Source organism: Harmonia axyridis, chromosome 6 (genome assembly GCF_914767665.1).
Source record: "Harmonia axyridis chromosome 6, icHarAxyr1.1, whole genome shotgun sequence".
Taxonomy (NCBI): domain Eukaryota; kingdom Metazoa; phylum Arthropoda; class Insecta; order Coleoptera; family Coccinellidae; genus Harmonia; species Harmonia axyridis.
In genome coordinates this window covers 10,569,201-10,581,840 of record NC_059506.1, presented here as the reverse complement: position 1 = coordinate 10,581,840, position 12,640 = coordinate 10,569,201, and the positions used below count along the sequence as shown (strand labels likewise).

The window sequence follows — 12,640 nt, the reverse complement described above, 5'->3', positions numbered from 1 at the left end:
TATGGGAGTTGAACAGTAGGACAATCCACTGGACTAACACTCCTAGACTTGCTCAGGCAAAGAAATTCGTGAAGTTTTCACTTACTTACACCAGAAAGCTCCTGAAGCTGTCGCGAGCAGAGCTTCGGGTGATGGTGGGACTGCTGACGGGGCACTGTCGGTACAAACATCATTTGTACCGTATGGGTAAGTCAGCAGAGGAGATTTGCAGGTTCTGTGGATCGGAAGTAGAAACGGCTGAACACTTGATATGCAAGTGTCCAGAGTTGGCTGGCCTAAGAACCATTCACATGGGCAAGCTGGTCCTGGATACCAGAGAGGTAATGGCCAAGGCCCCTAGGGAGGTTGTCAATTTTATTAACGTCGTTGACGACCTCCCTGGGTTTCTATGAATGAGTAGGGTAGTGAACAAAAGATCTGCATGGTCGCAGTTCCCGGAAGGCTTACCGAAGCAAAACGACCCCAGTTCAAATAATAATAATAATAATAATAGGTCAAACAAAACAACTTTCAAGAAACAGAGTAAAACAGCATAAATATGATTGTCACGAAAAATTCGAGTCCAAAGATGCCAAAACAGCCCTTGCAGCTCACTGTTTTAGTGAAAAACACCAATTTAATTTTCAAGCTGTCACTGTGTTGGATGTAGAAAGTAATTATATAAAACGAAACCTTAGTGAAATGATATACATTAAATTGAATGAAACTGTTAATTGCCGAACGGACACACAAAATTTGAGCTTAATATACAACAACATTTTGAATCTTTTCAAAAACAGATATTTAACACCGTGAATCAGGATTCCTACATTCTAACAACACATTGCAGACTCGACCTGTAGTTTAACAGGTTCAAGAATAAAGTAAACACATCAGTTTGACACTCTCATTGATGGTGACATTTTGTGTTGTAGAGGACGGTTATCTTCCGTCGCCTCGAAGGACGGAAGATAACCACACCTACGAGAATACTCTTGTTGATGATACCTGGGGAGTAGGGGGAGTAGGCAGATTGAGACCCCGGCGTAAAGTCAACGGTTCTTGAGAATGGCTCCAAAATCGGAGCCGAAACGTCGAACACGACAAAATATTAGACGCGGTCCAATCCGGAACACACAAAGTTCATATATATATATATATATATATAGTCATATGAAAGAAATTATGGTATATATTCACATACAATTTGAATCTGGGATAATTGAAATGTTTAATTCCAAAGCTATCAAGGCTAAGGGTGTTAAAATAGTGTATTCATTCTGAAACAAGTTGCAGAATGGGCTCCTATTCAAACACGAATGCGAAATTCGAACGCATGGTGTTGGAATTGCCTTCTGCAACGAGTATTAGACAATATTTCCTCTATTTCAGTCAAGTTTTGTGATATATTGTCGAAATTCAATGAAAAATTTAGATTATATATCCTAGTGACATTTGTATTGTATGTTGGCAGTTGGTGTGACTGTTACGAACATTGAAAGATTACGGAATTTGGATAAGAATCGTACGTTTCGAATTTTGAACTAATTTACAATTACGCATTAAATTCGTGAGTTATGTCTGACGAAATCTATTAAACACCACCAGAATTAAGAGAAATAATATTGCAAATCATTTCACTATATCCAAATTATATTATATTGACAATTATTGACGTTTGTTTAAATTTGATAGGATTGGAAGTCAGTATAGACAACCACAAACCGAAAAATATAACTGAAAACGATGCTGTAATGAGTCTATTACAGCACTGTTTTTAGAACTGTAATGAACTCATTACAATTCTGAAATAGAGAAATATATTTCTTTCCTTTGAACAATGTCAAAGGTCATAAGGTAATATGTAACTATTATCTTCAATTCAGTAATATTAAAAATGATGAACTATTCAAATATCTTGATGGTGATGAAATGAAGCTGTTATAACCCTCATTGAAACATCAGTCTTTAAGTATCTGTGCTTACCTCCATCAAGTGGCATCAACTGAACTAATGTGGCAAAACAGCTTGTTCCCATAAGCCTGACAGACTTATTTTGATCAGACATTCTTCCCAGAAGAGGAACTATCAATAATACAACATATGGTATAATGTTGTACTGTAAGACCTCAACAATGCATGCAATAACCTCTATGGCCCCTTGTCTGACGATGTCTGAATCCATTGATTCCATTTTGGGAAGAACCTTTTCCACTATCATCTCCATAACTTTTACAGAATCTATTTTCGCGAAAATAGCTAAACACCTGGAGGCTAAATGCCTGACAGCTGTGTAAGGATGAGATAAGAGAAGGCATAATCTGTCTAAACTTTTTGACATCAAATCTGGAAACAGGTCTGGGTGGAAGCTGGTAGTTGTAACTTCAAGAACCTGAAGCGTTTCAACTAACTTTTCCGCTTCTCCATCTTTTTCATAAGCAGTCTTAGGATCGAAAATAGAAGGATCGATTCTGTTCACAAGATCTCCTGAAAAAAAAATTTTGGGTATTACTCTGAAATAATAATAGGATTGATATGAAAATAAAATAAATATGCAAACTCTACGAACATTTTACATTGAAGTTTGTAATCCTTCATCTAACTCATTTTTTAAATTGATTTATTGCAAATTTACAATCTACTCAATTCGTTAATGATCAAATATTATGTGTGATCTTGATTTGAGACAGTTACCATCCGATGACGGATGACTTATTCAACATTGTAGAGTGGAAGTAGATTATAATTTGCTATAAATAAAAAAAAACCTCATGAGTCATAATATTGAAATATATATATATATATATATATTTTTTTTTTTGCCTTCACCATTACTTGGGGTACATTCCGATTTCGGCCGGGCAAGCAAATTGCCAAGACCAAAATCGGTACTCAGAATCCTTGCAGGAATTTTTTAACGATCCGAGTTGTATGATATATATATATATATATATATATATATATATACAGGGTGTTTCCTAAACATGCGGCAAAAATTCAGGGGGTTGTTCCTTGGACTATTCTAAGAATATTTTGTCCTTTGATGATTTTTGAAAAACCTATTTGTTTCGAAGATATAGGGGAAACAAAATTTCAGATAATAACATTTTATTATGAAAAATTACATGAAAATTCAACTCAACCTACAAAAACTGTTGAAAATGACCACCTCTAGTCAGCATACAAGCATCCAATCTTCTTGCCGAACCCTTTCAAAAACACCAGGATCATTTCTTATTAAGTTACACCCAGCAATGATCCGATTTCGCAAGTCTTCCACATTTTCTACTGGAGTGGTATAAACTAATGATTTTAGATGGCCCCATAGAAAATAAGCTAAGGGGTTTAAGTCCGGGGAACAAGCAGGCCATAAATGAGGTCCACCTCTTCCAATCCAGCGATCTGGATTTATTTAAACTATTATTAATTTTAAAAATATGAAAAATGTTGTTCGCCCTGTATCTTCGAAACAAAGAGGTTTTTCGAAAATCATCCAAGGATAAAACATGCTTAAAATAGTCCAAGGAACAACCCCCTGAATTTTTGCCGCATGTTTAGGAAACACCCTGTATATATACAGGGTGGCCACTTTTTCAATGGGATTGTATTGGTAACTTTTAAACCATAAGAGTTAGAAGGTCGCTCAAATGGAAAAAAAGTTGCATTCATAGGAGCATTATCAAGCAATTCAAACAAATCAAGATTATCAGGGCCGGTTATTGAGATATCATAAGAAAAGTAAATCCTGTCATTTTGATTTTTCTTTTTTTTCCACTTTATTTCAAATATTATCAAAAAATGTTTCAGGAATTTTTTATTCGACAGTAAATTATCCTCAATTCGAAGTAATCAGATTTCGTATCCAACGTTTCGTACTCCCTGGGCCACCCTCAACCTCATTATTTTCAATACGGACCTGCATATTTTATGACACTTTTCGAAATAACTTTTAACGCTGAATTCAACGATGTATCATACGATGTCATTCAAAGTTGATTTCCAGGTGATTTTGACCCTTATCCAAATTTCTTTGGGTCGCATCTGTATTACATTTAGGTACTTTTAGTTTAATTAACAACATGCAATACATTTCGATAAAAAAATCAACTAACTCTTCTTGAACTAAATGTAACAACAAATGTAACAAATGAATCAAAGCAAGAAACAAGTAAAAATTATTTACATATTTCAGTTCATACTAATTAAACGGAACTATCATTTAATCGCAGAAAAATCAAATGAAAATTAAGGAAGTAATTGTTCGAAATGACCATCATTTTGTAAAATGCACTTTAAGGTTCTGGAACCCATACTTCTTAAACATTTGCTTATTCATCTCCTTGAATACCTTTCAATACATTCTCAATCTTCTCGCGAAGAATCTCGGGTTGGTAGTATCATACATTTTATTTTTGAGATATCATTAATTTTCATTTAGGTAGTTACTTTCGAATGAAAATTTGACTTATCTTTGATTAAATGATAGTTCCGTTTAATTAGTATGAACTGAAATATGGAAATAATTTTCACTTGTTTTTCAAGATGAGTTAGTTGATTTTTTTATCGAAATGTATTGCATGTTGTTAATTAAACTAAAAGTACCTAAATGTAATACAGATCCGACCCAAAGAAATTTGGATGAGGGTCAAAATCACCTGTAAATCAACTTTGTATGACATCGCATGATATATCGTTGAATTCAGCGTTAAAAGTTATTTCGAAAAGTGTCATAAAATATGCAGGTCCGTATTGAAAAAAATGAGTTTGAGGGTGGCCCAGAGAGCACGAAACGTTGGATACGAAATCTGATTACGTCAAATTGAGAACAATTAATTGTCGAATAAAAAATTCCTGTAACATTTTTTGATAATATTTGAAATCAAGTGGGAAAAGAAGAAAAATCAAAATGACAGAATTTCCTTTTTTTATGATATCTCAATAACGGGCCCTGATAATCTCGATTTGTTTGAACTGCTTGACAATGCTCCTATGAATGCAACTTTTTCTCCATTTGAGCGACCTTCTAACTCTTATGGTTTAAAAGTTACCAATACAATCCCATTGAAACAAAGGCCATATATATATATATATATATATATAGTACGACTGTTATCTGGAGACAATATATATTTTTTTTTTTTTTTTTTTTTTTTTTTTTCCTTCACACTTTCGTGGTTATATAGGATCAACCGGGTGGGAGCACCAAGGTAAAAATCCTGTCGTCACCTTCAATAGGAGTAAAGCACCTGGCGGATGATGTTATATATATATATATATATATATATATATATATATATATATATATATAGTTATAAGTTAAATAAGGGGTGTGGGAAAATTGATAAGTGTTATAATGTCACTCTTCTTTATTTCATTTAGTCGACGTTTCGATCCCGATGGGGACCTTCTTCAGGACTCTACAATAGCAATAAAAAACAGTCAAAATAAGGCAATCACAAAACATGTAAAAATAGTACATACCGAAATACAGAGTTGTAAAGATCTTATTTGAACACAAATCAATAGCTCTCAAGAAAGCAATGAACAAGAACATCAACAAATTTAGCGAAAAAAGATCTGATATTTCGTTAGCACAAGAGTAGAAATCAATTATCATATGTAAATAAGGTAAACAGAATAATCAACAAAATGAGAGGTTGTCAAAAATGTTGTCAACCAGACTTGCCACAGAATACACGCACATGACAGATGAAACATAGAGTAGCATTAAATCACATTGGTCGCAGTAATTCACTCTCACTGAACTCAAAACAAATGCGATTTTTTGAAAGATTCCATGAACCGAAACCAATCCCCTCTCACAGAAATGGCCTAGAACACAAAATTCATTTTCACGTTATCCCTACGACTGCTGAACTTGTTGAAATTCTTTCTGTATGTGATCCATCCAATTCTCTCCCACAGAACCGGTCATAATGAATCAAATAAGAATAGATGGAGCTGATATTATTTACATCCCTTCTGTAGTTCATCGAACAGGTTTGACGTTTAATATGATACATCTCTAAGAAACATCTCTTTCTTCCACTAACTTCAATTTCTAGGATTTTGGTGGAATCATAATTCATTGGATGATCTTTGTCCCGGGTATGGTCTGCTAGGGCACAAATCTTACTTGAATTTTTGATGTCGCTTTTGTGTTGAGCAATCCTTCTCTTGTTCTTGAATTGTTGATATATATATATATATATATATATATATATATATATATATATATATATCTATATATATATATATTTATAAATATATAGAAAATACAAAAATATTTTTTTTTCAAACGTACTTTCGTCTTTCCTCGACTGACAGGATCATCGAAAAGTTCTACTTTTCCTCCGCCGGAGGGAAAAATACTTTTTTCGGCAACCGTCCGGGAAGTGCTCACTTCTCGAACACTTTTTCTCTGAGAAAGTAGCATTTCCCGGCCTAGTCCGGAAAGTACGTACTTCCCGGACTAGGCCGGAAAAGAATCATAGAATCCATAACAACCGAGATAACGGCTGACAGTTCATATGAAATTAGTTGTCAAAAATTTGCATGTTTTTTGATCGCAATCGTAATAAAATATGGAAAGCAGCAGCGATAGTGTTATTTTACATGGTTGCCGAAAAAATATTGTACGCAACACGCCCGAAAATGGTTTTTTTGGACGAATAGACAAAATTCCAGGACGAGCGTAAGCGAGTCCTGGAAGTCTGTGAGTCCAAAAAAACCATTTTCGGACTTGTTACATAAATTACTATTTTCGGCAACCGTCCGGGAAGTGCTGATTTCCTGGACGCTTTTTCTCTGAGAAAGTAGCATTTCCGGGCTTAGTCCGGAAAGTACATACTTCTCGGCTTAGTCCGGAAAAGAATCACGTCGTTCGTGTCATTGTGAATATGAAAATCTTGGTAGGTATATTTTTAATAAATGCAGTTGATCATTACCATAGCAACCGAGATAACGGCTGACAGTTCATATGAAATTAATTGTAAAAAATTTGCATGTTTTTTTATCGCAATCGCAATAAAATATCGCAGCAGCGATAGTGTTATTCTACACGGTTGCCGAAAAAATATTGTACGCAACACGCCCGAAAATGTTTTTTTTGGACTCACAGACTTCCAGGACTCGCTTACGCTCTTCCTGGAATTTTGTTTATTCGTCCAAAAAAACCATATTTTCCGGACTTGTTACGTAAATTACTATTCCCTCCGGCGGAGGGAAAAGTGGTTGCTACGGAAATGATTAATTAGTTACCAAGGACAAGAATGAATAATTCTAATTCAAACGTCATTTTTATTGACCAAAATTATATTGTACAATTGATTAATGTTGCATTATTACTATATTACCATATAGTAATGGACGGTTAGAATTATGTTCAAAAGTTGATGGCTCAATGTGGTCAAATTTGTGGAAGAGATAACCTATGCGATGTATTGTTGTATATTCAACCGATAACATATATTGATTTTCGAAATCGAATTATTCGAAATGACAACCTTTATTAAAAATCTTTGTCAAGAAAATATATTCCGAAAAAATCTGAGGTTTTAGAATTTGAAGACATTGAAAAGTTTTTGAATTCCTCAATGTCAAGGTATGTATATCATCCTCAATATTATCACATCTTATCTTTTAATCTTATCTGAATTTTGGCAGGACATGATCATAATTTTGGAACAAAATTGCAGGTAATATTAATTATCACATATTCTGGTGCATTCAGAAGAATCGAGTTGAGCAGCATAACAATAAATAGTTATCTACCTCTCACCTGCTAAATAAAGGAGAAAATATAATATCCTTGAAATGACATGGAGGATGGAAGAGCTCTTCTGTTGCTGAAAGTTATGTAGAACTGCAGCACAGAAAAAACTGGATATTGCTAAAATTTTGGCTAGCTATATTCCTGCATCGAGTAGTAAAATTTTGAACGTTCCCATTATAAATACAATTGACAAAGGTACTACAAACGTAACCACTTCATACGTGGATTATCATTCAATGCAGGGATGTATAATGCATTCTAATGTAACAATCAAAGTTTTCAATAATTGTACTTTCAAAAATATGGACTGAGAGTTCATTCAATCTTCAAATTATTATAGAATGAATAGAATATATCAAAACCAATCTAATTTATCTTCATAAAATCACATATTAGCACAATTGCAGTAATTCTTTTTTAGTAATCAAAAAAAATATAAGTGCATAAATATTGTTGATGAGAATAATAAATCTCTCAATCATTTATTCTGAACACTAATGATAGTTATGCTGAAATTGTTAGGTTAGTTATATTACAATATATTTCATCAATGCTTTCCGTAAAGAAAACATTGAAAACAATATTCTTCATCAAAAATATTTCTAGTTATTTCATTTCAATTCTTTTGGTTATCCAATGCAGTATGTGTGGATTGTACATATAAGTATTTTCTATTTTTTTCACCCTGGAGAGTTCAACAATTCTGCAAAATAAATGTAAATAGTAATCATACGAGATGTAATAATTTTGCTTGATTCTACCTTCCATTTTATGAAACGACTTCTTCTATACTATTGGATAAGTTCGATATTTGATAACACAGGATCTACTTGATATATTTCTATTTAGGCAAGTTCCAGGAATTACGATATTACTAGGTGTAGAGTAGATATTGTGTTTGTTATTGTTCACGACTTGACTTCTGAGCAGAAATGAAAATAAACGATGAAGTGACAGATAAATCCGTGACGGCTGACGGGAGAGTTCGGAGTACCAACATATAATAATAAAATATAACCATGAAAGTTGTGCAAATCCGATATATTCTCGTACGATTTTGTTCAGAATTTGAATGTATGAATTACAAAACGTTTGAAAAAAAATAGCATATTTCATTCGGAGTTGAAGTGACTTTTCATGGCTTGCTTAAAAGCTCGCCATGAAAAGTGACACTTCTCCTCCTTGTGAAATAATATACTATTTTCGAATTAGGAGGATCAATATGGTATAGTCTGGACGGCGGACAAACAATTTTTTTTATTCAATTATAGGATTTTACAAATGAGAACATTTCAGGGGGGTTAATTTTTTCATTGATCAAATGGTTCCAACTATTAGCAATAAACCAAAAAAGGAAATTCAACACCTGAGTCAACCTTGATTGGAAGAAAAAGAATCCATTAGCATGAACGTCAGTTTTGTTTTATGTTTTTGTTTGTCATTTTATATTATTTGACTATTCATATTATGCCTTTTTAACCATTGTATTTTTTATCTTTATTTTTCACTTTGTGACTTGTATATATTTTAATCGATGTTTTACCATATGACTTTGGAACCTCAAAAATCGTAAGTTTCAGTGAGCAATTAACCAAACTGTAGCATTATGTTCTCCACCTTTTTTCACTTTTTCTTTAAGTTTTTCGCTCAACTTGATATTTTGAGTATAAACTTTTTCAGAATCTTTGGTTTGATAATGGCGAATACGCCGAAACATGTAACCAGATGATTTAATATACAAGGTTTCACCAACAGAAGTGTTTTATAGACTTTTCCTCCAACTTTAACTTTCAAACTTGTGTGGTTTACTACTTTCTTAATTTAACCTGAACAGTCATACCAAATTTCATAAAAATCGTACCAGAAGAACGAGAGATATTATATTAAATTGTTTAATCATGTAATACTGAAATTTAATTATTCAGTAACCCAACATTTGATCTTTATCAAATCTCAATTTTTTTCATTTTAGGAATATATGAATGTAAGATCATTAAGTGGACCCAAGATATCAAATACTCACCAATTGCAAATTCCCAAAATTTGGGCAATTTCTCAGGTAAATCCTTTCCAAAATGGCTAGCAATTGCAGTCAAAGCAAACGAGGCCCCTCGTCTTTGTGTTCGATTTATTTTATGGACTTCATCTTCTTCTTTCAATAATTCCTCCAGGGGTAACTCTGACACTGGTGGCCTACCGGGCCCTCTACCCAAGCTATTCTGTCGGCGAAATGTGACCTTTTCAGCATTCTTCTGTTGTTTCACCAACGTTAGAATACCAAGATAATTCTCTTGCTTGAATGAGGAATCGGATGTACCTTCTTTCACAATGACTGGAGTGAAATCAGGATCACATTTCAAAAAAGTACATAAATTGACCAAAATTTTATCACCAGGACAAGGCACCCTGTTTCTGCATTGATCAACAAGAATTGCTAAATTAGCAGCAGCTAATTTTTGAAGGCTCTCATTGTCTTCACGACGAATAGCTTCCATGAGAGGTTTGACAATAGGGGTTAGCTTTTCAGGAAGAGCATTGAACATAACTAAAGCACCAGATACAGCAGCTGAAAAAAAAAACAAATCTAATTTGAAAAAATTAAATCAAACTTGATACTCAATCCAGATACAACCGAAACAAGTATGGGATTTATCTTCATTATCATTCATTTATCAACTTTCCGTTGTATATTCTATAAGAACATTGAAGTTTTTTTTTGTGATAAAAAAAAATAATATCGCTTCAAAACTATTCTAACTACTGGGAAAGCATTCACCAGGATAAAATTAGTTTGCTACACACAATATCTACAATAAATTTTGTATTTAAATGTATATGTATATAAATTGCCCACAGTTTTCTTATTATAAATAGCAATTTTCACTTTTTCATGTTTAAATATATTTATTAGTTTTTTTGTTAATCCATGTATATTTAGGTATGATGCATAATGAATTTCCTCTGTTTCTTCCTCGCTTCTTATTGGTTGTGGTGCTTCTGTGGTGCCTTGCATACAATAATTTCTTCAACATTCCATAGAGATAAGGATTGAACCTTATGTTCAGGATGGTCTGCAAAATTGTCAAGGAGGTTTTAGGAAAAATAGAAATTGCTCCGATCAAGTACTTAGTTTAACTATCTTCATTGAATCAGGTTTCAATGATAAGTTGAAAACAGGAGCTGTCTCCGTAGATTTGTCCGCAGCTTACGACACTGTGTGGAAGGATGGTCTAATTAAAAAACTACATGATCATTTGAACTGTGGAAAAATGATTCGTTTAATCGAAAACATGTTGTCTGATAGGAGACTTCGTGTTTTTGTTGATGATGAAAGTAGTAGTTTTAAAACATTGAATAATGGTCTTCCACAGGGATCGGTTTTGTCTCCCATACTTTTTAATTTATATTTGTGTGATATCCCAGTTACTTCATCTGAGAAATTCATTTATGCCGATGATATTGCTCTTTTGTTTCGTCATTCTGATTTTGGAATTATTGAAAATACTTTCAATGAAGATCTGAAAATTATGGAAAATTATTTTCTTGAGTGGCGCTTATGCCCTAATCCCACTAAAACAGAAGTATCTTGTTTCCATTTGAATAATCAACAAAAACACAGAAAATTGAGAGTAACTTTCAATAATTCCGTCTTGAATCATAATTTTGCCCCCAAATATCTTGGAGTTAAACTTGATTCTTTTTTGAATTTCAAGGTTCACTTAGAAAATTTGCGTTTGAAATTGAAGTCGAGGAATAATATCCTCCAAAAATTAGCAGGATCTTCATGGGGTGCTGATGCCAACACTCTTCGTACAGCAGCCTTGGCCTTGGTTTTTTCTGCTGCTGAATACTGTTGTTCTGTTTGGTTTAATAGTGCTCATGTTCATAAAATTGATGCACAGCTTAATGTTTCTATGAGAATTATTAGTGGGACTATTAGATCTACTCCTTTAGATTGGTTACCGGTGCTATCACATATACTTCCGCCTCATATCCGTAGACAGGTTGCAGTCAAGAAATCTTGGGATAAATTTCATTTCTACCCGAACTCATTTCCAATTGTATCCTATTTCCCAGATTCTAGAACAGCTAGATTGAAATCACGCAAACCTTTATGGACTAATACCTTCCTTGAATCCAATGAAAGCGATAAGGAAATTTGGCGTTCGGGATGGACTTCTTATAACGTCTTCAACAAAAGTCTTATCGTTGACCCCTCAGAAAAAGTTCTAGGTTTCAATCTTCCTAGGAAAATTTGGTGTATTTTAAATACTTTTTCGATGGTCCAGTTGACGAGTGAAAGAAAGAAGGCAGATTACGAAAGTGTCAAAAACAAACAAAACAATTATATCTAGCCAGTTGACACAAGGGAGAAAAAAAATAAAATATTTCAAGTTGTATGATTTTGGTTGAAAAAAATGTTTTTATTTCGTTGAAGTTTCAAATTGAAGAAAATTATTGTCGTTTTAATGTCCAAAGGATCAATGTAAATTGAATTAGAACAAATGTTTTGTAGTTTTGCAAGTTTCCTAAACATAACCTCACATTCTGTAAGTAAATTATTAAACTAAGTTATTGTTGAACTGAATATGTGGAGGATATGTTTGTATTGTATTTCAGAAGTCCTGAAGAAGAATTAAATAAATTCGAAAGCTTGGCAAGAAATAAAGAGTTTTCTTTTATTCTCCAAAAAATCGAGTCGTTTGACCCTTATCAATAGTTTACAGTTATACACTAAAGACTCTTAAATATGTAGGAATAAATATATTTTATGAAAAGTAAATGACTATTTACTGGTCAAGAACCATGTGCTAAAAACCCAAGAAAACTTTTCACAACGATTTTATAAATCAAAAAGCACAAGAAAATCAATCAACAAATAATCTA

At 33.2% G+C, this 12,640-nt stretch overlaps 1 protein-coding gene across 2 annotated transcripts in view; it reads right to left on the bottom strand.

Annotated features, from left to right (window-relative positions):
* The window catches only part of LOC123682842 (TATA-binding protein-associated factor 172), a 123,526-nt gene that overhangs the window by 40,490 nt on the left and 70,396 nt on the right, over nucleotides 1-12,640 (bottom strand). For both annotated transcript variants that reach the window (XM_045621642.1, XM_045621643.1), the window contains 2 exons: nucleotides 9,777-10,319; nucleotides 1,966-2,466 (listed from right to left, as the gene is read on the bottom strand). In XM_045621642.1, the coding sequence (XP_045477598.1) occupies nucleotides 1,966-2,466; nucleotides 9,777-10,319 (1,044 nt within the window). The remainder of the gene's footprint in view (nucleotides 1-1,965; nucleotides 2,467-9,776; nucleotides 10,320-12,640) is intronic.